Source organism: Lolium perenne, chromosome 2, assembly GCF_019359855.2.
Source record: "Lolium perenne isolate Kyuss_39 chromosome 2, Kyuss_2.0, whole genome shotgun sequence".
Classification (NCBI taxonomy): Eukaryota; Viridiplantae; Streptophyta; class Magnoliopsida; order Poales; family Poaceae; genus Lolium; species Lolium perenne.
Window position 1 is genome coordinate 17,908,338 of NC_067245.2, and position 27,829 is coordinate 17,936,166.

Genomic DNA, 27,829 nt, shown 5'->3' on the forward strand with positions numbered 1-27,829 from the left:
GGTGGGCCGGGCCGAGTGGGCCTCGACATCCTATGACCACCAACCGAACACGAGTGCTCCTACGGTCTGTGTGGCTCACATTGTGATACCCAAACCCAAATATCTCGTCCTTTCTTCCTATGGCAGGACCAGAGTTTGAGCAAATGGAATGGACCAAACAAAACTGCTTCGAATGAAACTTTCCTTTCTGTTAACAGAACACCACTGCACACCACACATGAAATTGAGAGACAGAGATCCACATATTAAGGACAATGTGTCGATTCAGATAGTACAAACCAGTTTACAGTGTCACTGCTTTCTTGCTGCCTTCCCATGTAAGCTAGCAGTTCAACTTATTGTCTCATTTATCTTAACAGTCAAAAGAATGACCACACAACCGGCCTACACTTTCACCCTTGGTACGTATGATTACAAGGTGGTATACAACAGAAACCTAAGCTAACGCATCCGACAAGCAATGTTGTCTACCTAGTGGCAAGGTAAACAGTATCACCTTGACGAGTTGGTGTTGCACATGACCATAATATACACAGCACAGCCTGGGGACAGAATGGGTGGAATTAAAGAAAAAATCAGCAACCAAGGCATGCGCATCCCAAGTACCGAGAGTTGGACGTACTTTTGTGTCGGATGCAGCCAAATACAAAACCACACACTTATAGTTTCCACCACTTCTTGTTCTCCATGTTCTTCGCAAGCTCCTGGGCGAGGGACGCGAAGTTCTCCGCTCCATCCTGAAGCTCCTGGGTCCGTAGGCTTATTCTCTGGTACAGAGGTGATTAGCTATTGAGACTGTTCTTGTTAAAGAAACGGATGCAAGAAGAAAAAAAAAGTAAACACAAAAATTAGGAACATAGCCTGGTATGCACAGGGTGTAGTATGACGCTCATTCTTTTACCTCGAGTTTCTCCTGCCTCTGCATGAGCTTGTCTTTTGCATGAGCAGCTGCCGCCGCTGCATCCTGTAGAAGGGAGATCTAGATTCAGCCTAGGTTACACACGGAGAAGATGATGAGCTGCAATGCTGGTGGACTTACCCCGCCAAACTTATATTTGGTAAGAATTTCTTGGGTACTTCTCATTCTCGGTTTGTCAGCAGCACTTGATCCTTCAAACAGTTTTGCTCTCTCATCCTCTACTGCAAAGGTTTAGATGTAAACAAGTGTAGTTGAGAAGATGTGTTTTTCATTCAAATACTACACAAAAATACATCCAACCTGTTAATTTTTAACTGATAACCAACCTGTTGTTTTCTTATGCACGTGAGATGTAGAGGATGATGCTGGTGGAGGGGAAAGGGGTACATCATCATCATCAATGTCTATGTCATCTGCATTGAAATGGTTTTGGATAAATAGGCAGCAACTTCAGGGTAAATGCTTCTACAAAAACAGGGAGAGGGCGAGACCAATTGTCAGTTCTTCTATTGGATCATCAGGACTGGGTATTGATGCTTCAGCAGATGACTCTTTCAAGAAAATTGACCCCAGCAGTTCTCCGTGGGTTTGTGCATTGAAACTTCTTCTCAAGTTCGCATTTTCGTCTGCTTTGCCTTTGAATCCTTTAATGATGCCACCAAGAACTCCTGCTGGATTCTGCACGAGAGGTTCCATGTTGAGTCAAAACGTGCAGGGTATCATGTAGGTTGAGAGGATTAGACAATTGCCAACCTGCTTTCTTTTCTGGTCTGTCGAGATGCTACTAGCTGCTTCAGCGGCTGCTGCAAGTACTTTATCGTGAAGGCATGGCAAAGATTCTGGAATCCTAGAACGATTATCATGGATACAAAGACATTAATTTAATACCACTGGGTCCTTAAGTTAAATAGAACCCAACTGAGACAGAACCATAAACATGAGGTAATCAAGAAAAATTTAGCACCTGAAGTCATTCTCTGAGGCTATAAGAGAGATGATTGCGAATTCAGATCCATTTACCTGTAGTGAGGGACGTTAGAAAACTGAGGGAAGCATTTTTTTTATAACACAGCCGGTATTCAATCAAACGTAAGTGAAGAGTTAATCTGAATTTAGTAATAGAGATGAAACAAAGTTGGGCACCTTCATCCATGCTTGCCAGAAAGAAACATGACTTATTTAGGCAGAACTATTCTGGCTATTTTGTGCAAAAATAAGATAAGGTTACCCTTACATCGATGTGGCAATGCAACACTACTATTGCACATAATACAAAATAATATTTAGAGACGGTGTGGTGCCAACAGTGATCAACCAAAAACTGAAGGTCAAGTTACAAAGGCAAGCAACACATTTTACCATAGCAATTTGTCCATTTAAGGAGCTCATGGACTTATCCATGCCTGTCTTGTAACTCCATCTTAATAAATGCATCAAGGAGCTCTCAGCAAGAATCTCTAGGTCTGGCAAAGATCTGTCATGATAAGTATAAAACTGTTATGGTCTGAGCAAATTTCACCAGGTACTTGCTTACCTACAGGTAACAAATGACGATATCTGAAAAGTTTCTACTCCCAAGGGACTCTATGAGGATATTCTCAAGATTCTATAACAGAAATATGGTCTTCTTTTATCTACAATAAACCCATATTCCCAAAAGATTATTCATCGTGATGTACTTCACACAAGTGAAACAACAAATGTTGATGATGATAGTACTACGAGACTGTACTTTATACTTATATTAGGGCGGACGCTAGGCCACAGCCGGCTGATATTTGCAAAATATCAGCTGCCTCCCGAGTCGTCCGATGCACTTAAGAAAATCTGGCGCATATCCGATCATGTAACAAAAACGATTTGTTTGTATCAATTTTTTTCGAAGTATGTAACATCGGTCTCCTACATTTTTTCCCTATAGTCTGTCAAAGTCGCGAAATTATGGTGCAAAAATTTCCACCAATGGTGCAAAATAATCCTGAATGTAACATTTTTCTCTGCGTATGTAACATTTTTTAAAATGTGACATCGGTTTGTATTTTTAAAAATGCGACATCGCTTTGTAACATTTTTCTGCAACATATCCAACATGTTTGCCTAACTTACCCAACATTACACGACCACGTATGTACCATTGGTGCAATCTCTCTGTAGCATTTTGGTCATGCTTACACAACAAAAACAATGCAGACAAGTAGCAAAATCGCAACATGTACATAACATCGACAAAATTCCCAAAAAACTGAACTCCAATCGTTGACCATGGAGGTACTGCCATGTGCAATTCAAGCTTCCCGACAAGAAATCCGCCACACCGGAGGTCCATGGGGGCCAGATTGGGTAAACCTTTCGAGCCTCGACCAATCTGCCATGGTTGTCTTCTATAGATCCAACAGCGTTTGGGCAGGGGACCGGCGACGGTGTCCATGCCAAGGTCAACAATGGCGTTCATGCTGATGGGTTGTAACGGGGGCATCTCGGAAGAGGCTCCGGCCAGTGAGAGCAGCGTACGGCGCTCACGGAGAAGTTGCAGCGCCTGCGGGTCAACGGCGTTGTCCGGGTGAAGGCGGAGGAGCTCTAGCGGCTACACGGAGGAGGATCTGCAGCCGGGGCGAGCGGTAGAGCAGCGGTGAGCTGTTAGAACGCCGGGGAGAGGCACTGATGTGCGGGAGAGAGTCATATGAGGGAGCGGCGGCCAGGCGCACGGAGGAGATGAGCAGCGGCGAGTAGCAAAAAGAGCGGGGCACACACACGGCGAAGCAGAGATGGAGAGAGCCGCATGTGACACGAGGAAAGAGAGACCGGCTGATGCATCAGCCGGCTGCACAATAGAGTTTTCCTATATTAGCCAAGGTGGAGAACAGAATTAAGAATGACGAGTACAGAGTTGGATATCCTTCATTATTGGCAATCAAGAAAAAAAGAAGTCAATGGAAACTTGTAGTAAGAACGAATAAGAGGGAAACATTTTCCACCAGTATACTTTGACATTAGGTATCATATAAATTAATCCACTATTCTAATATGTAATCTTAAAGGCAACATGGCAACACATTCATAGAGAAACTTGTAGCATGACAATGAAAAAACATGAAAAAAATCGTAGCTACCTCAATTCTATGATCCCTGTCTGATAAGCTAATATCAGTCCACAAGCTTTATCATCCTTATTCTTGAAAATGGCTGACCAACAGCAGTGTTTTGCAAGCTTTATTTTATGTAGATGCTTGTTGCTTCCCTGATGAGAAAAGAACATCACCAGTAAGCTTCAGAGTTTTAAAGTTCCTAAAAGGTACTTCACATATGCCAAGTATGCACCTGAATCAATGATGTCAGAGAAAATAAAAGCGCTTCATCCTCAAAGCAGACCAAAAGAAGAGAATCTGAATCACCGCTGTGTGAATGTTGAGAAGCCTTTTTCTGGTTAGTTTCGGTTCCTTGTGCTTGTTTCTGGTCAAGATCCTTTTGTTCTTTTCCTGTCTGACTTTGAGGCGGGGATTTGTCTCCTGATGATTGTGTTTGCTCCTCATCTGAAGCTACATCTATACACAAAACATAGGAAAATTACACATTGATCTAAGGGGGGTTAGAAGTTAGCATAGTGGAATAGTATTCACTTGCCTATGACATACATCGAAACTGCAGACAATTGCTTCTGATCTAACAGATGTGAATTTATTACCAGACCGCTTGTGCTGTCAATTACAGTAAGACGTGCATCCTTAGTTAAGGAAAGTAGAACATCTGTGGAATTTTTTCCACTTTTAGCAATCTCTTTCTGGGACTGGTCCACTTCTGCAGCAGATGAAACAACACCGTAGATGCTTAGTGAGACCACAGGAGAATTTGTTCCTGATGCACAATCCACACAGAACATCATTGAGAGTTGACTTGCATCAAACATGCCCACCTTCAAGAAGACAAGACAGAACATAATAATTAGCTAATAGCACCTGGTTATTACAAGTTTCAAATAAATAGTGAAACTCCAGAGATAAGGAAAGTATACCTGACCATTTTGATATCCTACTGCAAGGACCTCGCCTGAACCTGTAAATCTGAGGGATCGCACAGGGGAATTTGATGCCATAAAGGCAACATGACAATGGAATCCTCTCCCATGATGAACAGCATGAACTGAAAGAAAATCACCGAAATGAAGGATAAGGGAAATGAAATGGTGGGATTCTCCATCAATGAAAAGTGAAAACAAACATGAGCAGGCCCTATTTTACAGATGCTTTGTATGTGTAACAAAAGCAAGCCAAATTGATAGACTTGTCTTAATAAGGATCTGACAGCAAAATGTGCACATGGGAACTATGAACTTGCACAAAAAACAGCACTTGGAAAAAATGTCCTTTCATGGGATGGCACTGGTACATATTATCTTCCTATTATCAGGGTTCTACATAGACATGGATTGCGGGTGAACCCAATGATGAAAAGTAAAACAGGTAGCACCAAGCACAAAAATACCAGAATACCAGCTAAGTTACTCACACATAATGGTCTATACTATCATTACAATGATTTAGCACTCAAAAGGTTTCTTTTCTCTGCATATAGCCTGGGTAGGAGTATGGGACCGATGAGATTGTTTCCTGCCTATAGACACGCAGCATCTGTGCCTCACTGCCGCACAAGTGCATTGCCATCGCTCAGACTGACTACCAAGAAAGAGTGGGAATGAAAGCAAACTGGAAGCCTAGAAGGCAACATCATGTCATCGTGCAAACCCCTTCCATGATCCATCATTCTATTGAGCAATTTCACTGTCTCATATTTTAACTGACCTAATTTTTAATACATACCAAATGATGGAGAAGAAACAAAAGAAAAGGAAGAGAAAATGCAAATATAGTTTTTTCAAATTTATGACTTCATGCAATGTTTACCTTCCTGTTTAGATTCACTCACGAAGTGAAAGCTAGAATCCCCAGTATGCTCATGAAGTTTATACATGCGCACCTACAATATAACAAAAATATATAAGAGACTAGGAGAGTATTGAATATGCTGTGACAACCAACAACTTGGACTGACCCATAAATTTTAGCAGTAGGAACTAACCAGACCACTTGTTGTGCCAACAGCGAAAGTCAAGGTTAATGAACAAAACGCCAGCGATGATACAGAAGCATTTGCTCCATCCAAAATAATATCAGACACCTGTGGTAAAGATAGCTTTAGTCTTGTCGTGTTGATCAAGTAGTGATCGGTCAGTAAATAAGAGCACATCAGAAGTGACCTTTGCATCCAATACAAACATTGGCACAAGAATGGGAAAAGTTGCATCCCATATTCTCACAGAACCATCTTGATAGCCTGCAACATATATTCTTTCAATCGCACGATCTTCCTTCAGTGACATTTCACTAGGAACCCCACCAGTCAAAGGCCATTTCATATTCCCTGATATCGGAGGTGCGACACTTTGCCTCGCACAAAATTTCTACAGATAACACATGAAATGTGATCAGATAAAGTCACACTCCAACTAGAGTACAATATCCAGAATCCATGCAAAAGCTGTACCTTCAGTGAAATACTTGGATGCCCTGTTCCAGTTAGTGAATACAGATCCGTGACAGTTATGTTGGGATCAATTGTCGGAACTGCAACTGGAAATTTCCTAGTCTCAGGCTGAGCATATACCTCTTCTGATTTCCGTCCAGAAAATAGAGCACTACCATCATAGAAATTCAATTGTCCAGGATTCGTCAATACAAAAAGTGCAGAAGCTCGTATTTTATCTGGCACCCCAGTATCTGGAATAAGAATCATATCAGCAAAGGATCCATCAAGTTTGAGGTCCCCACGCGACGCGCATCTTACTGACTCTAATCCATTAGATGATTCCAGGCTAAGAACCTACAAAAAAATACAATTTTATTCATTGAACAAGGTAAAGTTTTCCATAGTCTAGATCTGAAAAACAATACAACACATTTGATTTTCTAAGTAACTTTCTTTGCCAGATATATAATATGCATATATTTGTGCAGAAAAAGCTAGATATATAGTTGCTCCCGTTTGAACAAAAGATATCTAGTGAGTTGGTTAGGTTACCAAAATGATTGCCTCTGGGGCATAGACTCATCTCCATTTTTGCTATCACGGGAAATTATCCTGGATGGGCATGTTTGTTCTTCTCACTGGTGTGCACCATGTAGCCATGCAAATTAGTTTCGTGGCTCTACACATTTCAAGTAACCAGATGGCCCAAATTTGAGTTCACACAATACTTCTTATTGAGTTCCAGTTAATTGATTTTTCGTAAGTTTTTAACGGAGCAAAAAACTATACTTGAGTTCGCCTTCAATGCATCAGTTGTACCCATGCCTAGAAAATGAAGTGAAATGCGATAACATAATGAGAATGAAACAAGAAACGAAGTAACAAACCGTCAGAACTTCTTCAGACCCCATATCATCACCACCGTATACAAAAAGATGCCCGCCTTTAGTAGTATCTTTTGCTGACCCAGCAGACCAGTGCAAGACAATAACAGGAAGCCTACGACTTCCAGAAGCCAGCTGCAGCTTGACAACATTAGATGAAACATCAGTTTGCTTTCCTTGTCTAGAGGATACTGTCATGTCCCATAGAAGTATGTCTCCGGTTATATAGCCAACAGCAACAGTTGAACCCCCTCTTGATGCCCAACAAAGTGAGCAAATTTCTCTCTCTTCTTCAGTCTCATCAACATCATCTACTTGATGTTCACTAGCGTCTGTTTGAGCGCCACTGACTTGACCTTTCATGTGTAAGTCCCCATAGCCTCGAACAGCAATTGCACGGTCCTCCGATATGTCCCAAAGAACTAACAATCCTCTCTCAAATGCAATTAGCACCCTGAAGTATATAAAAAGGTTCACGTGCCTCATACTGGCAAACTGAACTGATGATAACTTGTGTCTTTCATATCAGAGGAATTTGATAATAATAATAAAAGCTACAGTTCCTATTTCTAATTTTCTGTTTCAAACATTGATTATTCCAGCTTTTTTTAACAAATAAAGATAACTGAGTATATAGTCCCGCTGTAATTGTTTGTGTTTTGCGTTTTTGACCATCCTACTATAACATAATATCAGCACGCATACTAGTGAAAAAAGCTTATATAGTTAGCTGCCAATGAAAAAAATCTAGGGGTGATATTTCACAAAGAACTTACCTCGTGCCCAAGGTGTCCGGTTGAGGCAATATTCCAACGATAGGTTGAGTATCAAGCAAGGAAACACCAGCTGCTTCTGTTCAGAAATTAAACCAGTGAATTTCATGTTTAAGCCTCTAAGCAGTATTATAAGATAAGCAAAAACTATGTTGAGTTAGTTCACTGAAACACTTGCAAATTCAGATGGGAAAGGTGACAGTAACTGATATGTTGGACAAGATGGGCTCAACTGGAGTGTCTAAGATAAAAACTATTTGTAATCCAAATAAAAGCGCAGTGCAAAATTACCAGTAAACAGAAACAACATTGCTCAAGCCCGCTAAAAATGTCTGGACTTCATATTACTCATGTAATTTACTTAACACTCATGTGGTTGTGCAAGGTATCTCATATTTCTGTGGAAGATTCAAACTTCAGAGTAACAGATTATGATTTTATTTGTTTTGTTCACAATTATGACTTCAAATTACTATAATATGAACATGAACTTTGATACATAAACAGAAGCAAATGGAACTTTGGTAGTCAACGCCTGCCGAGGAAGGCATGTAAAAACAGGGTTTATACCACTTAAGGAATGTATAGTAACATTGTAAGGCATCTTTAGAAGCTTCCCATCATCTACATCATACTTCAGAACAGAAAGCAGGCCATTTTCATCTCCAAGGTACCTTGAATGTGATGGAAAAAATAAGATATAAAGAAGGTTAGAAACTACTCCAAAGTCCAAACAGTTACTAAATTAAAACTGTGAGACACATAGCTCACATAAAAAAGGTCTCCTCTATGACTGCAAATGCAGTTATGTTGACATCCCACTGGGAAAAATGAAATAGCTGTCTGAATTCGAGATTCCATACCTACAGGAGTAAAAGGACAGATAGTTTATATGCAAACTTCTAAAACAAGATAGAGTAAACCATACTGTATGGAAAAATCATAAAGTTTTAAGGTCATGATCATGTTATTTAGTCAAAGGTACAGGCAAAATGTCCAATTTGTTGCTGGCACCAGTAGTAACTATCATCAACAGATTTTTCTTAAGGAGAATATTAATTTGGACAACAAAAGGATAAGTAGATTTGTGAATTAATCCCAACCAAAAGAAAGATGGCTTGGCATGCATGTAAGCTTGAGCCTTCATGCTAGGCGACAGTCAACACTCTTCTTCAACTGAAACCCAAGGATTAAACGAAGTCTGCGTATGGGAATTTAAGAAATACTAGCAAATATAATTGTTTGTGCACAGGCTGAGGACGTAACAAAAAAAAAACTGTATCGCATGCGCTTCTTCAGCACCATAAATAGGTATTTCCTTCATAATAAAGTTAGCACAACTAGATCTCCCCTCAAATCAACAAGGAGCAGTGCTTAACCCGTTCCCTTTCCATGCTATTTCAGAATTTGGATTGCCAATTATCTGTAATATCTTTAATGAGTAAATATTCTACAAGAATCACCATTGGTATCTATCTAATTGTACTTTAGGCACTAGACAAAAAGGGGGCACGAGAACCTGAGGTAACACAAACAATTTCCTCAATTCAAATATGCATCGGCATTCTGACGTGCTAATGTGTGCCTAGAATCTTCACGGGTTTTATTAAAACAGTATATAATGTCGAAAATTGGTGTGTGAATCAATCAATGAGCATAAATGCGCTGTACTCCTTATTTCTACATATAGCAGCAGCAGTCATCTCCAAAGTAAAAGGATTCTGAAAAAAGCAAATGGAAGAAAAAGAAAAGAAAACCGAACACAACAAAGAGCTAGCTCTCAATGCTATACCTGGATTTCATTCTCGTTAGAAACTGCAACCAGTAGTCCCTGGTTTTGTATAAACTGCAACAGATAACAATTCATTAGTCTTTTTCCCATCTAGCAATCAGATTCCAAGGAAAATTAGCTAGTTACTTAGTCTAACAGGCAAAAGTAGTTTATTCTGGAAATTGCATACAGTGGCTTCAGAGAATTATATGCAAATATTCACATAGTAGGAAGTCCAAGGATTGGACAGCCTAGAGTTTCAGTCTAACATAACATCGACTTCAGTAGTAAAGAAGATCCCCACTTCATCAATCCAAAAGAAAAAAAGAAAAAGAACCCAATATTTTTACCATTGAGTCTATTGTTCTACATGTGCAAGGTGAAAGTAGAGAATAATTGGCATGGTAGGCCAATCACATAGATGCATCTTGGTAGAATAAAAGGTTCAATCATTCGATGAAGTGCCAAACCTGCAAATACTTGTATGGCACACTCTTTGGCGATATGAGGAGGCCTTCGATGTTATCACCTCCAAAGATTTTTATCCTACCATCCCTGCAGTTTAAAGTGAAGTCACCATAAATTCAGCAAGAGATGAGCATAGCATGGACACAGAAGAGCGCTAGTAAATTCTGAATATGTGGTCAATGGCTCTTTTGGTATGTGATGCTTGACCAATTTTCTGAATCAAACAGGTTTCATGCTTAGAGAATAACGGAAGATGGGACACTGTAAATAACCTAATTCCCTGCTCATGTGAATGATATGTTTTGCGATAAGAAATTTGTTCTTGCTCTCATACGCAGAGAGTAACAGAATTTGACAAGCTTTGCCAAAATGTAGTTCGTGCCAGCGGCTTATTTTACAGCGGAGCGCATCGCGGTAGAGCGAGTTTGAAAATTACTCACAGCGTCCCGACGGCGAGGAGCCGCTGCACTGGATCAAACCCCATGACCGAGGCGGCGTAGGGGACCCCGTAGTGAAGCGCGATCTGCGCGTCCAGCTGGGCCACCTCCCCTGCTCCTCCTGCTCCCCCTCCTGGTCCTCCTCCATTCCTTCGCTGCAGCAACATAGAAAGAAGCGGAATCACCACCACACCCGCAGCGCGCAGCAGAAGCAAACCCCAAGGAAGATGGCTTGATCCGGCTATACGAGGACGCCTCCCCAAATCTGAGCTAGTTCCACCCGAAACACAACTCGATCAGACGGGATAGGGAGAGGGGACGGGACCTGCTGCAGCACCTTCTTCAAGAGGCGCTTCCTGAACATCGGCGACGATCTGTGGTTTGGGCGGCGCCGGCGACGACGACTGGACTGGTTCGCCGCAGCGGCAGGTGAGGCGAAGACGAGAAGAGGCGACGACGACTATGGATGGAAAGCGGGTACAGAGAGTACTGGACACGGGAAACCAGACGGAGGCCCAATAGAACATCCAGTTGGGCTCAAATGGGCCCATGTCGTGCAGCCGAAATAAACCGAGTCCGACTCGGCTTCGCTCAACAAAAAAAAGGTGGCCTGCTGACCTGGCGCTTCCTGAGTCCGTGACCGGCTCGAATTCCCGCGGGAAGCAAATCTCCAAACTGTCGGCCGAGTTGTCTATATCTTCTCCCCGTCGCCGGAGGCCCGGAGCCGCTGAGCAAACCGCGCCAGACAAGAAGAAGAGAGGACCCATCTCATCTGATGATCATGGCCATCGAGGAGTACATCGGGTTCATGTCGCGCGGCGGCCGGGGCCCCGGAGGCGACGAGCTGCGGCGGGAGGCAAAGGAGCGCCTCCTGTCGTCCGGGTGGACCTTCCACATGAAGCGCAAGTACGACGGCCGCCAGGAGCTCCGCTACATGGCGCCGCACGGCGCGTCCTACATCTCCCTCATCGTCGCCTGCAAGAAGTACCAGCAGTTCAGCTTCAGCAGCACGAGCCACCCGCCGAAATCAAGAAATCGTTCCGGCAAGGGCGCCGCGGCTTCTCCGGCGAAACCTTCCGGGAAGAAAAGGGGCAGGGCGGGGAGTGGAGGGGGCAAGGAGGCCGACGCCGGCGGCAGCGACGAGGAGTGTTCTACAGCAACTGGCCCGCCGTCCGCCCCGAGGACCAAGAAGAGGAGGAGGGTGTCCGCGCTCTACGCAGGCCCGGGCCCACAGGAGTGCGGCCTGTGCAGCCGCACAGGGCCCATGATTTTGAGGGGCCCTATATTTTGGTACAGGCCTATATGTGTACATAGCAGGAAATTTTTTTAGCCTTGCTCTTGCCTGGCCCGTGCCCACTGGGAAATGATTTGTTGGGCTTCCACGCGACCGAAGCACGCAGTCCGGCTCGTTCGATACAATCCATCGATCAGCCCCCAGGTACTGATCCGATAAGGAGACGAGCGGGCGACGCGTTCTGATGAAAAAAAAAACAGAACACGAGGCGAGACGTCAGTTCATATTCTGGGAAGACGCCGACGCGCCGAGTCGCCTATTTCGATCTTCTGGTTCTCGTTCAATCGCGGTTATTAGCCTGTTTCAATCACTTCAAATCTTCAATCCTGCTAAAGTGATTCTGCTAGGTGCGTGGATTCTCTCGTCCCTAATTATCTTCTGTATCCACACTGCTGGCTGCTGCCTTAGCCTAATCTCATCTAATTAATTGGATTGTACTGTTTATCTTTTTTGTAAATAGTTAGGCGCCATGGGAAAGCATCAATCTGGTCATCAAAAATGCCAAAGAAAAGAAAAGAAAGAAGAGTTAATTAAATCTCAAATAAGGGCCATGGACAGATTTGTTAAAAGGAAGTCAGAAGTATTCTCAGATAATCAGTCGGTTGATCCTTCTAACCTTTCACTTGCTATTGTTCCTTAAAATGGTCCTAGAGACAGTATGATTCTTAAAACATCCAATTTTTATGTAACCAGGAGTTGACTATGTATGGTTCTTAATATATCCAATTTTTATGTAAAATATTATGACATAAGCTATATATTTGTTGAAAATTTCAAATTTACTAGTACGATAGGGCCCCGATTTAGAATTTCGTACAGGGCCCCGAATTTTACCCGCCCGGCCCTGGCTCTACGCCGGCGACGCGCTCAGGAAATCCGCCGCGGCCAAGAAGAAGAACGCGTCGGCGGCGTCGCGCGTGCTGCAGCCGAGGCCGAAAGACGGCGACAAGAACCAGGTGGTGGCGGGGGCGGCTGCGCTGGTGCCATCGTCATGCCAGCCGAGCCGCGCGAGGACGATCCTCACGGTGCTCATGGAGAAGAACATCCTGCGGCCGACGGCCAAGCTGTCCTACAGGCGCACGACGCGCGGGCCTGCGGTCAAGCAGGGCACGGTCACCGGCGACGGGCACATCCGGTGCCTGTGCGGCTGCGGCCGAGCCTTCACCGTGGCGGAGTTCGCTGCGCACGCCGGCGGCAAGGCCACCACCGAGCGGGCGTCAGCTCACTTATTCGTCGGCGACCGCAGGTCTCTGTCGCAGTGCCTGGTCCAGCTCATGCGCGCCGACGGCAGGAAGAACAGAGGATCGCCGACGCCGTCGCCGGGCGCGAGGGTGAAGCGGAAATGCACGACTGTGCAGGAGGACGGCGACTGCGTGTGCTCCGTCTGTGCCGACGGCGGCGAGATGCTGCTCTGCGACTGCTGCCCGTCGGCGTTCCATCACGGCTGCGTCGGCCTGGATGCCACCCCGCAGGGGGAATGGTTCTGCCCGCCCTGCAGGTGCGCCATTTGCGGCTCTGGCGAGTTCGAGCCTGCCCCCGACGAGTTCACCGACAAGACAGTGATCTGCTGCGACCAGTGCGAACGAGAGTGTAAGTACATTCATTCCAGCTCAAATTATACCGACAATCTACCACTACTGCCACTATGAGTCTTAAGTAATAAGTACATTTATTTCATCCCAAATTATACCAAGAATCAACTTCTAGTATTATATATACAAGTTTGTTCATCTGCATTAATCTTATCACAGATCACGTCAGCTGCATCAGGAGCAGAGGTGATCAGCTCGAATGCTGCCCACAAGGGCCATGGCTCTGCAGCCAGAAATGTTCAAACATATTCCAGCGTCTGCAAGGGCTCGTTGGCAGATCGATCCCTACCTCAGTGGAGGGCTTGTCGTTCACACTCTTCAGATCATCCCAGCTCCCCGAGGAGGAGGCCATGGCCGCCGAAGAGCACGGGAAGCTGCGTATGGCGTTTGACGTGCTCCACGAGTGCTTCGTCACCCTCATCGAGCCGCAGACGCAGAGCGACCTCAGCCACGACATCGTCTTCAACAGAGAGTAATGATCGAGCCTTTCTCTTCTCCAGTATCTTTGTTGTTGGTCTCCTTTGGAGAACAGGACTGTCTTGCTAACAGGCTATGTGGATGGTACGGTGCAGATCATGGCTGAGACGGCTGAATTTCCGGGGATTCTACGTGGTGGGCATCGAGAAAGACGGCGAGCTGATAACTGTCGGCACTCTCAGGTACTACTACTCCCACTGCTTGATCACTCTTCTCATGTACTACCTGAACTTCCTTTTTGCCTTGCAAATGGTTGAACATCAAAATCATCCTTGCTGTACGTTTTTGCTGTGCAGAGTGTATGGCGACAAGGTTGCAGAGCTGCCGCTTGTTGGGACCCGGTTCGCGCATCGCCGGCAAGGAATGTGCCACCTTCTGATGAACAATCTCGAGAAGGTACGTCTGAAGGCTGTATAGATCTGTGCTCTGCTTGCTTGCTCCAGACATTGTCTTTTCCTGATCAGATCACTGAACTGAGCATTAATGTTGGTTATTGCTGTGCTTGCAGTTGCTTTCTGAGTTGGGGGTGGAGAGGCTTGTGCTGCCTGCAGTGCCTGAGCTTCTGCAGACGTGGACGGAATCCTTTGGCTTTCAAGTGATGAGCCAGTCTGACAAGCTGGAGATTGCAGAGCACACCATCCTGTGCTTTCAAGGAACCACAATGTGCCATAAGTTCATCAACAAGGCGGTGGCCCCACGAAGATGAAACATCCTTCTTCCCTGTAGAAATCAAGCAGACAAGTTCAGAGTTGAGATTTCATCGGTCATCCTGCTCATATTTGTGAGGGTAAACTAACAGACTGGCTGAACATTTGTTTGTATGCACGATGATTCCATTGATGATGTAGGATGTTAATAAAAATGGAAAAGTATATTTTGTTTTGTCCCATGACAATTGGAGTAATTTGGAACGCTGAAAGGAAACTGGTAGCACCGATAAAATTATCTGCTGAAAAACAGAGTATGGACAACAAGGAACCAGACCCCAAAGAAATTTATTCCGATAAACAAAAGATATTCCATCCGGATGATGATGATAAATAACATCAAGTTGACAACAAAGAATATAACAAAGGCAATTCATGCCCATAAAAGCTTCATCTACATAGGCTCTAGCAAAAATAGGATGCTGTCGAAAAACAAACGATGCTTCCTGGTCTTCAGTTCCATGGAACTAATTCATGCTCCAGTAGATTATTAACAAGGAGTTAATCTGCTATGTCATGCAAAAAACTTAACATTGCTGTTCCAATTGCTTTTCTTTGCGTAAAGGCAATTCTAAGAACAAGACAGTGTCACTGAATCTCAAGTTGTCTCAGTCTATAAAGGTTGTAAATTAATCGGGCTACGAATGCAACGATGTTGGAAAGCTTGGGTTCCATCCAACCTCAATTCGTTATGTATAAACATAAAAGGTAGATCATTGAAGGTACTACAGTATCTATCAATACTATCTTGAGAAAATAGATTAATCACATGTTACGCAGGTACTGCACCCTTATTACATGTATTATCACCTTAGGCGGGGGCGACGCAAATCGAACGACCAAATTGTCCACGTGAGTCCGTTTGCATCGAGCAGCGGACGCGAAAAAAACCCGTTTTTGTCCACGCGTCCATTTGCACCTGGTGGTGCCTCCAGCGGTCCGACGCATTTCCGCGTCGGCATGAATTAGGATGTTTGAAAACAAAAAAATAAAGAGTTTCAACAAAGTCATAGTTATTACATCCAAATTCTAAAAGTCTACATGAAAATAAGATGGTATTCCTCTAGGCATTGTCTTCATGGCCAGCCAATGCCCACTGATGCTCAATCAGATCCGTCTACATCCGTTTGCACACTGTCTCGTCAGTGACTTCTACGATCATATGCAGATAGTCCTCCCAAGATAAAGCCCCAGGGAGTAGCGCAACCAGCTCACCTTAGAATTTCCAGTGGTTCTCATTGCGGCCATCAGGACGCTCGTACTGAACGATCATGTTGTGCATGATCACGCAACATATCATCACCTCATGCATGGTCTTCAGCGACCATGTTCTTGTTGGGTGACGGACAACTGCCCACCGAGCTTGGAGCACACCAAATCCTCGCTCCACATCTTTCTTGCAAGCCTCTTGCATCTTGGCAAACCTCCTCGTCTTCTCTGAGTTTAGATTACGGACACTCTTCACCAATGTGGCACAGTCAGGGTAGATGCCATTAGCAAGATAATATGGCTTGTCATATTCATTTCCATTAACCTCGTAGCTCACCCGGGGGGCTTTGCCTTGCATAAGCCTATTGAAAACCGGTGATCGGTGCAACACATTGATGTCATTGTTGGAACCCGTCATGCCAAAGAATGAATGTCAAATCCATAAATCTTGAGATATGACAGCTTCAAGAATGACAGTCCGTCTCTCCACGTGCCCGATGTACTGACCCTGCCATCCAAATGGATAGTTCTTCCACTCCCAGTGCATGCAATCTATGTTGTCAATCATTCCTGGGAACCCTCTAGACTCGTTGATAGACAACAATCCTCAACAGTTGGCTCCCTACAGTAATGTTGTCCGAACACGGCAATCACGGCTCGGCAAAACCTGTACATGGCCTCAAGGCTGGTGCTCTCACCCATTCGAAGATACTCATCGAATATATCAGCAGACATTCCATATGATAGCATGTGAATAGCCGCGGAGCATTTTTGGTAGGAGGTGAAGCCTAGCGCACATGTTGCATCGGGCCTGCATTGGATGTAGGGTTCATAGTTTCGGACTCCCCGCAGAATGACCATGAACAGCTCCCTTGACATCCTATACCGGCGCCGGAACATTTTTTCCTTGTACACTGGATTGGTGCGGTGGAAGTAGTCCCTCTGGAGAGGTGCCCTTCACTCTGTTGCGCGGCAGGTTTTTTGAGCGGCCGTTGACAGAGCCCCGGTGCACCGGCCCCTGGTTTGAATTGAACTCGTGGAGGATGGAGGCCGCAGCAGTAGCCAATGTCTGCGTGGACTGATCGGACTCCTCGTCGGAAGAGGAGTCAACGACCTTCGCGCGGAACTTGTCCAATATCTGCCACATGTCCATCTGCGTGGCTACGAACTGCGGATCAATGGCCGCGCACAGTAGCGCCGAAAACAGGAGTAAGAAACCTACCGGCGCAATTGATCGAACACGCCGTGGGTGGCGAGGCCGGGCGGCGCAACCAGCAACGTTTGGCCCCAAAACAGGCGATAGGTGCGCGCAGGAGCCTACCCGACTACGATCCTGATCTCCCGCGCGGCGAGAACCGAGACGACGGCGAGTACGCAGCTGTAACAACCCAAAAATTTCAAAACAAACAAAATGAATTTCCCTAGTTCCAAATTTTGGAACCAACAAAAACTTTTATTAAAATAGGATTGATACATATAGATCTTGTTTAAATCTTGTGTTTTGCCATGATGAGTGTTACTATGCTTATGTGCTAAACCCTAAAACCCTAAAGTGATCAAGTGAAGGTCACCAACCCAATAAAATAAAAGAGAAAGAAATCAAATAAGAACAACCTTAAACCCTAATCTTCTCCAAAAATCATTTTTGGATCTATTTTGAGAAACCAAAATAAAGTAGAAGACATATAGGGGCATATAGCCCTAATAGGTAAATCTTGAACCCTACCTTTATTTTATATGCTAAATGGTGGTGAACAATTGTGAACCCCACTAAACCCTAAACCTCACCCCTCTTTTCACCACCCTAGCTAAAATAAAATAAAAGGAAAATAAATAAGAAAGAGGTATATGTGCCTATGGCTATTTTTACAAAACTTTACCCTAAGCTTTTCTACTCTGCTTAGAGGTTTGGAAAACCTTCATACACCTTATCTAAGGTTTATCAAACCTAATCCAAGTGGTTTCCAAAGAAAATAAAAAGAAACTAAAAATGCCATAGAGGCATGTGAGAGTAAAATAGCAAATTTGTGAATTTGAGATCTTTGACCCTAGGACTTGTTGTGAATGGTTGGATCACTTCCATATACCATTTCAACACTCAACAACACTAAAGGGGTCAAGTCAAGTCAAATTTAAAATGAAATGCAACATATGCATAGAGGCATATGTGACACATAGCCATAATACCCAATTCTTGCCCTATGACTTTAAACCTTGACCAAATGGTGTGCAACCTTTTCTAAACTTCACATAACACTAAATTGACCCTAACCCATGTCCAAGTGAAGCAAGATCAACACTTTACAAAAATAATAAAAAGTGACACATCCCCTCTTATGTGCTATGGCCATTTTTGCAAACCTTTGACCAAGACCTTTTGAAATGGATTCAATGGTTTGAAAATGTTTCTAAACCAATAAGAATCACATTAGAGTCAACCAAAGTCAATTCAAATGAAGAGAAATCACATAGTGAGAAAATCCCCAAAATTCCCTCACATACACTTAGCCCAATTTGCAAATCTTCAACCAAGGCCACCATTGCTTGATCTCTTGCTTGTAGAATACTTATATATGATAAACAAACACATTTGCATCAAAGAAACAAGAATCAAATCAAAGGAAAATTCAAAACTCACATACATGTGATAATGGTCATATGACCCATTTATAAAATCTTCCCTACTTTACACCCCTGCATTTGACTTTTCTTCAACCAAACTTGGTCAACTATGACCATGTCATCCAAGACCATATCAAGGTCAACAACTTCCATGTTGACCATCTCTGCTGAAGTTGACCAGGTTGACCAGAATAAGATGGACAAGTGAGGACTTTGAAATAAAGAGAAGATGATCCACTTTTTGAAATTTTGCAAAACTTAACCAAATCCACCACCACCACCACCAATCTTTCACATTATTTATATGTTTGAGCTCCACCAAAAATAATTCCAAAATTCCAACATTTTCTTCATGCGGCCATTGTGTCGAACACATGGCAGGCAGCAATCCGGTTTGGACAAACACTCTTTTATCCAGCAGTCCAAAGCCTAAACCACTTTAACTTGGTGATCATCAACTTCCTAGTACCTCCTCTGCATCATCCTACGCCCTGCAGCCCTGCTAAAAGTGAAGAAATGATCAGCATCTCCACCATGCCGGCCATGATGGACATACCCATGCTCAACCCTACCCTGGTCCTTCCCTCTCTCGAGCACCATGTCAGCTAGACTCCCCAGGAGATACTGAGCATGCTTGACAAGATCCTTTTCCAAATCATGCACGACAAACCTTGGCCACGACGTGATCACCGCGTGTGGACGCGCCAGAGCGTGCGTCGGCATGTCCCTGGACGCCGCAGTACACTGCATCGCCTGAACGTTGTCGTCCCTCTCTTCCCATCCACTTGAGCACGCTCGCTCATCACCACGCCAGCTACACGCTAGACATGCTCGCTAGCTCGCGCACGCCCTATCGACGTCGCCATGATCAAAACCTTCCGCCGCGGTACCGCAAGGACACCTCCGTCGCTAGCACGCCACAGACCCTCATTTAGCACGCCATCACGCGCGCTAGCTCCGCCTAGCCGTCGCCTACCCGACGCACATCGTAGCTTGCCCCTTCGCCGTCCAGAAACGCCACGCCATGAGCGACCCCTCTCAGCACCCGCGGCATCACCTCTCCCGCTATAAATAGAGAAGCTCCGGGCACCATTTCTTCACAAACTCACCTCCCCTCTCACCCCTGGTTCTCCTCGCTTCACTAGCTAGTCCGATTAGCACCTCCACCGCCGGAATTTCAAGATCGGAGCCGCCGGAGGCCGCAGCTCACCGTCGTCGATCTACGTCGCCCCGGGCCTCGCCACCGCTACCAGACGTTTCCTCGCCGTCGACAACGCCGCCTCGCCCCCACCAGAACCCCGCGGGAGCCTTCCTCACGCCGTCGACCCCCTGCCTCCGCCGCTCCAGCACGCCCCTCTCGACGACGAAGACGACGCAGCTGAGCCGTCAGATCTCCATCTAATCGCACGGCCCAGGTTAGAACTTACCGTTTCGGTAAAACAGAGCCACTGACGCGTGGGACCCCATGTCAGGTGGCCCGCGGCGTGGTCAGCGCTAGTTGGGCCGGCCCAGTCTGTTTAGTCTGTTTAGCCCGTTAGGTTTTCCCGCGCGGCCCAGAAATTCAAATTCAATTTAATTCTTTTGTTTCAAATCCAATACTGCTGCCCACTTCAAATTTGAATAGTTCAAATTCTACAAATCCAAATTTAGCAAATCAAAATGTTCTGGAAAGCTTATGATTTGCTCTAACTAACCCCACTGGATTCAAACTCATATCTTGTGTAGAATTTGAATAGCAAAATTAACCAAACAGAGACTTTTCAGTATTCAAATAAATCTTAAAAATCAACCACTTTGAATTTTGAAGTGAATCCAATTGCAATATTTCACTTTTAACAAACCCTAATTTAATATGTAAAAAGATGATAGGTGTTCTGTACATGATCATGGGCTAGATTCAAAATATTGGCTATGTAGTCAATACTAGCCCATTTAAACTATTTCAAATTTTAGGAATTTAAACCAATGAGGTGTAGCACCTCATTTAAAGCATTCTCACAAGTGATATGAAGTAATGTGTTGACCTTGAAATGCTTAGGCTCATACTTGCTCACTTGTAGATTTTTAAATCTAAATAGTATTTACCATTGCCATGGTTATGTAACTCACATGAGAATCTCATTCAAACCACTTTTCTCAAATACTAAGTGAGAAGTGTTGACCTTGGTCAACATGGGATCATCCCTGGTTACTTGAGAATATTAAATCCCCTCAATAGTAGTTTCTATTAAAATTAGCTACAACTAGGTGTTAAATCATATGAGAGGTATTCCTCCCATTTAAATCTTGTTCTCAAGTAATTCAACATGAGGTAGTGGCCATGGTCTATATACTCTCATATTGAGTTATTTGGTGGCATTAAATCACTACCATGTTAGTATTAAAATGCATGAGGTATGAAACCTCATTTAAATCATTTTCTCAAATGATAAGTATGAAGAGGTTGACTTTGGTCAACCTAGGTCATATATTATTCATGAGAGAAATTAAATATTAAGAAGAATTCAATGAGAGGAAATTATTTCTCCAAACCAAAGATAAACCCTACTTCCAATTCTCAATGAGAGGAAATTGTTTTCCTAATGTTAAATAAGGAAACCCTAGAATAATGGGTTAATAAATGTTAAGTAGTGATGCTAAATTCTTTGTGTGAGCCAATAAGGCTAATTAAGGATACTTAAGTGTTGTTTGGTGATTGTATCCTCGTATTCGTTTATAGACGCTAGTACCGGAGACTATCAAGAGGAAGAGGTCTTCTACCAAGAGGAAGAGCAAGAAAACTTTGATTACATCACCAATCAAGGCAAGCTAACCCTCTTGCAAGGTTCCCTTGTGCAAAGCTCTACAAGAGCAAGGCACCATTACATTTTACTTTATGAACCTATCCCAAGTTTCTACTCTACAAGCTTTACTTGTTTTTATTTATCAAAGTTACTTTTGATTTATGATTCACTTGGTTGAACTATAGAGTAGTACAAGAGCATCACACTTAGCCTAGCAAGCTCCAAGATACTTAGCACCCCTCATGACTAGTTGCTAGTGCTCAATATTAAAAGTGACTACTCTAGTTGGGAACTTGTGAATTTGAAAGGACTTTGAAAACCTTGGAATGATGAGTCATTCTATTGAGAGATTTTGAAGGTGAATATGACTGGTGAACGACTTGGTGAATTTTACCAAAAACACTGATGGTTGGGTTCGGATGCGATACCATTCCAATTTTACCAGTACCCCCACAATACCCAATATGGGTAAGGGCTTAACTAGAAATTTATGTGCTTTAGTATGGGTTCCCTCTGAACAAGCGTCATCGGGGTTAGGCCGAGGGCTGCCTCTACAACAAACACAACGATACGATATGACGTGAAATGAGGTGAATGTCCGGCCCAAGCCTGTGCGATTCCCGGGTTGATGCGGTTTTCACCGGGAGGCCAAGCTCATGGGGAGAGGTGCCTATACTAGAGTATGTAAATGAAAGGTTAGGATTGGTAGTTCGCGTCTGCGTACGATAAATCAGGGGCCGATTACTGACGAACTACTGCAATTGTTGTGGCACAAGTGTACAACCTCTGCAGAGTTAAACCTATTCGAATAGCCGCGTCCGCGGTTATGGATAGTTGGAAAGGCCATACTGTTCCGTCATCAGAACTTTTCCAAAAATATGAATGGTGACTTGTGATTTTGAATTGAAAGGTGACTTTGACTTTGAATCACAACTGAGTTGTGGGAATGACACTAATGTTCCCACTTGAGTTAGTTAATCAAATGAAGAGGCTTTGATTATTAAAGTGTTTATGAAATAAAACTGGCTTTATGCAAATGAAACTAGAGCTTAGGACCCCTTACTATAGTTGATAGTATTTACCTTAGTATTAGTTTGCGAGTACTTTAAAGTACTCATGGCTTTGTCCCTGGCTATTCAAATGGCCAGACTATGAAGAGGAGTACCAGAACCCGGAAGAAGGACAGCATGACGTCTACGACAACTAGGATCACTCCTGACGTCGACAGTTGCCTGTGGAATAGATGGACCAAGACCGCTACTATTTCGCTTCCGCTATGTGTTTCATATTTGGATCTCTAGATCCCGTATGTTGTAATGAGACTGGATCATGTGATCCTTTATTTGTAAGACGATTATGGTATGTAATGAATGATGTGTTGTGATATCAATCTATTATGTCTCGCAAAAACAATATTCCTGGGATTGCGAGGAATGGCATAATAGGCATCTGGACTTAAAAATCCGGGTGTTGACAAGTTGGTATCAGAGCCATTGTTTGACCTTAGGAGACCCTAGTTAGAATGGACGTCTGCAAAACTTAGTTTCAAAAACCAAAGAAGTGAATATTTGTGAAAAACTTATTCTCACTCTTATCCTTGAAATCTTTTTCAAAAATGAGAAATCTATACTTTACTTTTTCTTTGTAGCACTATCTAAAATTTTGCACACTTGACTACTTCTCTAATTTATTCCTCCTCTTTGTTCACAGATGACGTACCAATGGGAGTCCTATCAGCTCGGTTCCGGAGGCGACCAAAGGTTCGAAAAGGAGTTGAAGCAACTAGTGGACTATCTAGGACACCCGTATCCCGAGTTCTTCGGAATACCCCTCAAAGCTCAGTTAGGAGAACCACCTCAGTGGGACGTTTCTACTGATCTACGAAGGAAGCTTGATGCCCCGGTATGGGAAACCATATGGTTTTCTGTAACGGGAAACACTTGGAAGGAAGGACTAGACAAAGCTATGCAAGAAGCAATTTCCCGTCTGTGTGGACAAAATGAGGACAAGATCAAGAACACTCGTTTCATCTACTACCCAAGACGTGACTCCATGGGAAGACCGATGACCATGCCCCCACCACAACCAAAGATGAACCCCTATGAAGCACCTCAGGACTTCAGGCAGTACAAAACCCGCAGGGATTTGGACAACGCCCTTGCCTCTCGCCAAGCACCTCACCCGTGAAGAAGAAGAATCCACCCTGAAGAGTAGTATCACCCCAGCACTTAAGTAGGTGTGAGTTGTATCAGGATCCCCCTTGTATCGTAGAGCGATGAATGGTTCTTCAAACCAACGGTGTGTTAGATTTGTAATATGTGATGCTTGGTATGAATGAAAAAGTGTTGTCGGTGTTACCCCTGCAACACTACTCAAAATTTCAATTTGTGAACTTTTAAAAATTTAACAAAACAAACCATAGAAATTTCCCTCTTATCTTATCAGCTACCTCACTGTTCAGATGGCCCCTCCCACTCGTAGCGCAAGTCAAGAGGCCATGATGCAGATGTTGCAAACCATGCTGGAAGATAGAGAAGCAGAAAGAGCTGAACGCCAAGCCAACATTGCTGCACTGCAACAAATAGCTCAGAACAATCAAGGCCATGGAAACCACGATCACCCTGGATCGAAGCTGAAGAACTTTCAGCACACCAACCCTCCGATATTCAACAAGACTGAAGAGCCCCTTGATGCTGATGACTGGCTCCAGACCATGGAGAACAACCTCGAAGTTGTGGGAGTTGAAGCCGCAGAGAAAGTGCTGTTTGCCACGCACTACTTAGCAGGACCAGCCAGAGCTTGGTGGACAAGCGCCCGCGCAATGAATGACGGACAAATGATGACCTGGGAAGACTTCAAGCTGAAGTTTAGCAAATATCATGTGCCCCAAGGACTGATCAAGAAGATGAGAGACGAGTTCCGCGAACTCAAGCAAGGAAGAATGTCCGTGGTGGAATACCGCGATAGGTTTCTCACTCTGTCAAGGTACGCCCCGGATGAGACCGACACCAACGAGAAGAGAAAGGAAAGATTTCTGAACGGACTGCATGACGAAATGCAAACTGTGTTAGTGAACATTCCGTTCGCTGACTTGGAAGCCCTCGTAGACTCAGCCATACAGATGGAAGGAAAGCTGCATCAGGCCAATGAGAACCGCAAGCGCAGAATGATGAACCAGAATGGACCCCACCATACCCAGAAGTACCGCAATAACTCCTCTGGAGTATTCACCCCAAGATACAACAAGCCCCCTGCCCAGAATTATCGCCCCAACTACACCAACAACAACGGAGGACCCCCGAAGCCCAGAGGCAACAACAACAATAGCCACAACAACAACAACCACCACAACAATAACAACAACCACCACAACAGCAACAACAACAATGGAACCAACAACAACACCAATACTGCCCCAAGGACTGGAAGCAATGCTACCCCCGTCAACCCCAAAGACAAGTCCACCGTCAACTGCTATGAATGTGGAGTTGTGGGTCACTTCTCCAATGAGTGCCCCAAGAAGCTTGCCAGGATTGCCGCCAATACCGCTGCACCTGCTCAGCAACAGCGCCGCTTTGCCGGAAGAAGGAACCAGAACAACAACAACGGCCGTCTCTACCACATGACTGCCACTGAAGCTCAAGAAGCACCCCAGACCATGCCAAGTATGTCCTCCTGTTAATAAAATGCTCAATCTCTCTTAGGAACCTAACTTTTCTTAAAATCACGGGACGAGATTTGTTTAAGGGGGAAGGGTTTGTAACAACCCAAAAATTTCAAAACAAACAAAATGAATTTCCCTAGTTCCAAATTTTGGAACCAACAAAAACTTTTATTAAAATAGGATTGATACATATAGATCTTGTTTAAATCTTGTGTTTTGCCATGATGAGTGTTACTATGCTTATGTGCTAAACCCTAAAACCCTAAAGTGATCAAGTGAAGGTCACCAACCCAATAAAATAAAAGAGAAAGAAATCAAATAAGAACAACCTTAAACCCTAATCTTCTCCAAAAATCATTTTTGGATCTATTTTGAGAAACCAAAATAAAGTAGAAGACATATAGGGGCATATAGCCCTAATAGGTAAATCTTGAACCCTACCTTTATTTTATATGCTAAATGGTGGTGAACAATTGTGAACCCCACTAAACCCTAAACCTCACCCCTCTTTTCACCACCCTAGCTAAAATAAAATAAAAGGAAAATAAATAAGAAAGAGGTATATGTGCCTATGGCTATTTTTACAAAACTTTACCCTAAGCTTTTCTACTCTGCTTAGAGGTTTGGAAAACCTTCATACACCTTATCTAAGGTTTATCAAACCTAATCCAAGTGGTTTCCAAAGAAAATAAAAAGAAACTAAAAATGCCATAGAGGCATGTGAGAGTAAAATAGCAAATTTGTGAATTTGAGATCTTTGACCCTAGGACTTGTTGTGAATGGTTGGATCACTTCCATATACCATTTCAACACTCAACAATACCAAAGGGGTCAAGTCAAGTCAAATTTAAAATGAAATGCAACATATGCATAGAGGCATATGTGACACATAGCCATAATACCCAATTCTTGCCCTATGACTTTAAACCTTGACCAAATGGTGTGCAACCTTTTCTAAACTTCACATAACACTAAATTGACCCTAACCCATGTCCAAGTGAAGCAAGATCAACACTTTACAAAAATAATAAAAAGTGACACATCCCCTCTTATGTGCTATGGCCATTTTTGCAAACCTTTGACCAAGACCTTTTGAAATGGATTCAATGGTTTGAAAATGTTTCTAAACCAATAAGAATCACATTAGAGTCAACCAAAGTCAATTCAAATGAAGAGAAATCACATAGTGAGAAAATCCCCAAAATTCCCTCACATACACTTAGCCCAATTTGCAAATCTTCAACCAAGGCCACCATTGCTTGATCTCTTGCTTGTAGAATACTTATATATGATAAACAAACACATTTGCATCAAAGAAACAAGAATCAAATCAAAGGAAAATTCAAAACTCACATACATGTGATAATGGTCATATGACCCATTTATAAAATCTTCCCTACTTTACACCCCTGCATTTGACTTTTCTTCAACCAAACTTGGTCAACTATGACCATGTCATCCAAGACCATATCAAGGTCAACAACTTCCATGTTGACCATCTCTGCTGAAGTTGACCAGGTTGACCAGAATAAGATGGACAAGTGAGGACTTTGAAATAAAGAGAAGATGATCCACTTTTTGAAATTTTGCAAAACTTAACCAAATCCACCACCACCACCACCAATCTTTCACATTATTTATATGTTTGAGCTCCACCAAAAATAATTCCAAAATTCCAACATTTTCTTCATGCGGCCATTGTGTCGAACACATGGCAGGCAGCAATCCGGTTTGGACAAACACTCTTTTATCCAGCAGTCCAAAGCCTAAACCACTTTAACTTGGTGATCATCAACTTCCTAGTACCTCCTCTGCATCATCCTACGCCCTGCAGCCCTGCTAAAAGTGAAGAAATGATCAGCATCTCCACCATGCCGGCCATGATGGACATACCCATGCTCAACCCTACCCTGGTCCTTCCCTCTCTCGAGCACCATGTCAGCTAGACTCCCCAGGAGATACTGAGCATGCTTGACAAGATCCTTTTCCAAATCATGCACGACAAACCTTGGCCACGACGTGATCACCGCGTGTGGACGCGCCAGAGCGTGCGTCGGCATGTCCCTGGATGCCGCAGTACACTGCATCGCCTGAACGTTGTCGTCCCTCTCTTCCCCTCCACTTGAGCACGCTCGCTCATCACCACGCCAGCTACACGCTAGACATGCTCGCTAGCTCGCGCACGCCCTATCGATGTCGCCATGATCAAAACCTTCCGCCGCGGTACCGCAAGGACACCTCCGTCGCTAGCACGCCACAGACCCTCATTTAGCACGCCATCACGCGCGCTAGCTCCGCCTAGCCGTCGCCTACCCGACGCACATCGTAGCTTGCCCCTTCGCCGTCCAGAAACGCCACGCCATGAGCGACCCCTCTCAGCACCCGCGGCATCACCTCTCCCGCTATAAATAGAGAAGCTCCGGGCACCATTTCTTCACAAACTCACCTCCCCTCTCACCCCTGGTTCTCCTCGCTTCACTAGCTAGTCCGATTAGCACCTCCACCGCCGGAATTTCAAGATCGGAGCCGCCGGAGGCCGCAGCTCACCGTCGTCGATCTACGTCGCCCCGGGCCTCGCCACCGCTACCAGACGTTTCCTCGCCGTCGACAACGCCGCCTCGCCCCCACCAGAACCCCGCGGGAGCCTTCCTCACGCCGTCGACCCCCTGCCTCCGCCGCTCCAGCACGCCCCTCTCGACGACGAAGACG

At 44.2% G+C, this 27,829-nt stretch overlaps 2 protein-coding genes across 6 annotated transcripts; one reads left to right on the forward strand and one right to left on the reverse strand.

Moving 5' to 3' along the window:
• Positions 1-223: 223 nt before the first annotated feature.
• On the reverse strand, positions 224-11,245 carry LOC127331349 (uncharacterized). Of its 5 annotated transcripts, XM_051357476.2 has the most exons (25): positions 11,098-11,245; positions 10,776-10,927; positions 10,338-10,422; positions 9,889-9,942; positions 8,868-8,959; positions 8,667-8,770; positions 8,100-8,175; positions 7,327-7,777; positions 6,458-6,793; positions 6,171-6,374; positions 5,993-6,091; positions 5,818-5,890; positions 4,929-5,056; positions 4,541-4,829; positions 4,238-4,461; positions 4,030-4,157; positions 2,279-2,393; positions 1,884-1,939; positions 1,673-1,766; positions 1,411-1,597; positions 1,246-1,332; positions 1,040-1,140; positions 902-964; positions 623-767; positions 224-542 (listed from the first exon to the last, which is right to left on the reverse strand). In XM_051357476.2, the coding sequence occupies exons 1-24, from the start codon at positions 11,134-11,136 to the stop codon at positions 660-662; spliced, it is 3,345 nt and encodes a 1,114-aa protein (XP_051213436.1). In that variant the 5' UTR covers positions 11,137-11,245; the 3' UTR covers positions 224-542; positions 623-659. The 5 variants fall into 5 exon arrangements, with proteins under 5 accessions (XP_051213436.1, XP_051213439.1, XP_051213438.1 ...); XM_051357479.2 differs by having other exon boundaries at positions 224-767; positions 4,238-4,455; XM_051357478.2 differs by having other exon boundaries at positions 224-767; positions 1,040-1,137.
• Positions 11,246-11,553: 308 nt separating this feature from the next.
• Positions 11,554-15,093, forward strand: LOC127328252 (increased DNA methylation 1-like). The gene is made up of 7 exons (XM_071825256.1): positions 11,554-12,062; positions 12,364-12,413; positions 12,886-13,656; positions 13,818-14,130; positions 14,231-14,317; positions 14,432-14,531; positions 14,644-15,093. The coding sequence occupies exons 1-7, from the start codon at positions 11,554-11,556 to the stop codon at positions 14,839-14,841; spliced, it is 2,028 nt and encodes a 675-aa protein (XP_071681357.1). The 3' UTR covers positions 14,842-15,093.
• The last annotated feature ends 12,736 nt before the right edge of the window (positions 15,094-27,829 follow it).

What these genes read in the sequence shown, in the direction of transcription:
- LOC127331349 (XM_051357476.2), bottom strand. Translation starts at nt 11,136, where the DNA reads ATGTTCAGGAAGCGCCTCTTGAAGAAGGTGCTGCAGCAG. An exon ending in TGCCATACAAGTATTTGCAG is followed by an intron (nt 9,943 to 10,337) that starts GTTTGGCACTTC and finishes TATCTGTTGCAG; the next exon opens with TTTATACAAAACCAGGGACT. An exon ending in CTAACGAGAATGAAATCCAG is followed by an intron (nt 8,960 to 9,888) that starts GTATAGCATTGA and finishes TTACTCCTGTAG; the next exon opens with GTATGGAATCTCGAATTCAG.
- LOC127328252 (XM_071825256.1), top strand. Translation starts at nt 11,554, where the DNA reads ATGGCCATCGAGGAGTACATCGGGTTCATGTCGCGCGGCGGCCGGGGC. An exon ending in TGCTAAAGTGATTCTGCTAG is followed by an intron (nt 12,414 to 12,885) that starts GTGCGTGGATTC and finishes AATTTCGTACAG; the next exon opens with GGCCCCGAATTTTACCCGCC. An exon ending in TGATGAACAATCTCGAGAAG is followed by an intron (nt 14,532 to 14,643) that starts GTACGTCTGAAG and finishes CTGTGCTTGCAG; the next exon opens with TTGCTTTCTGAGTTGGGGGT.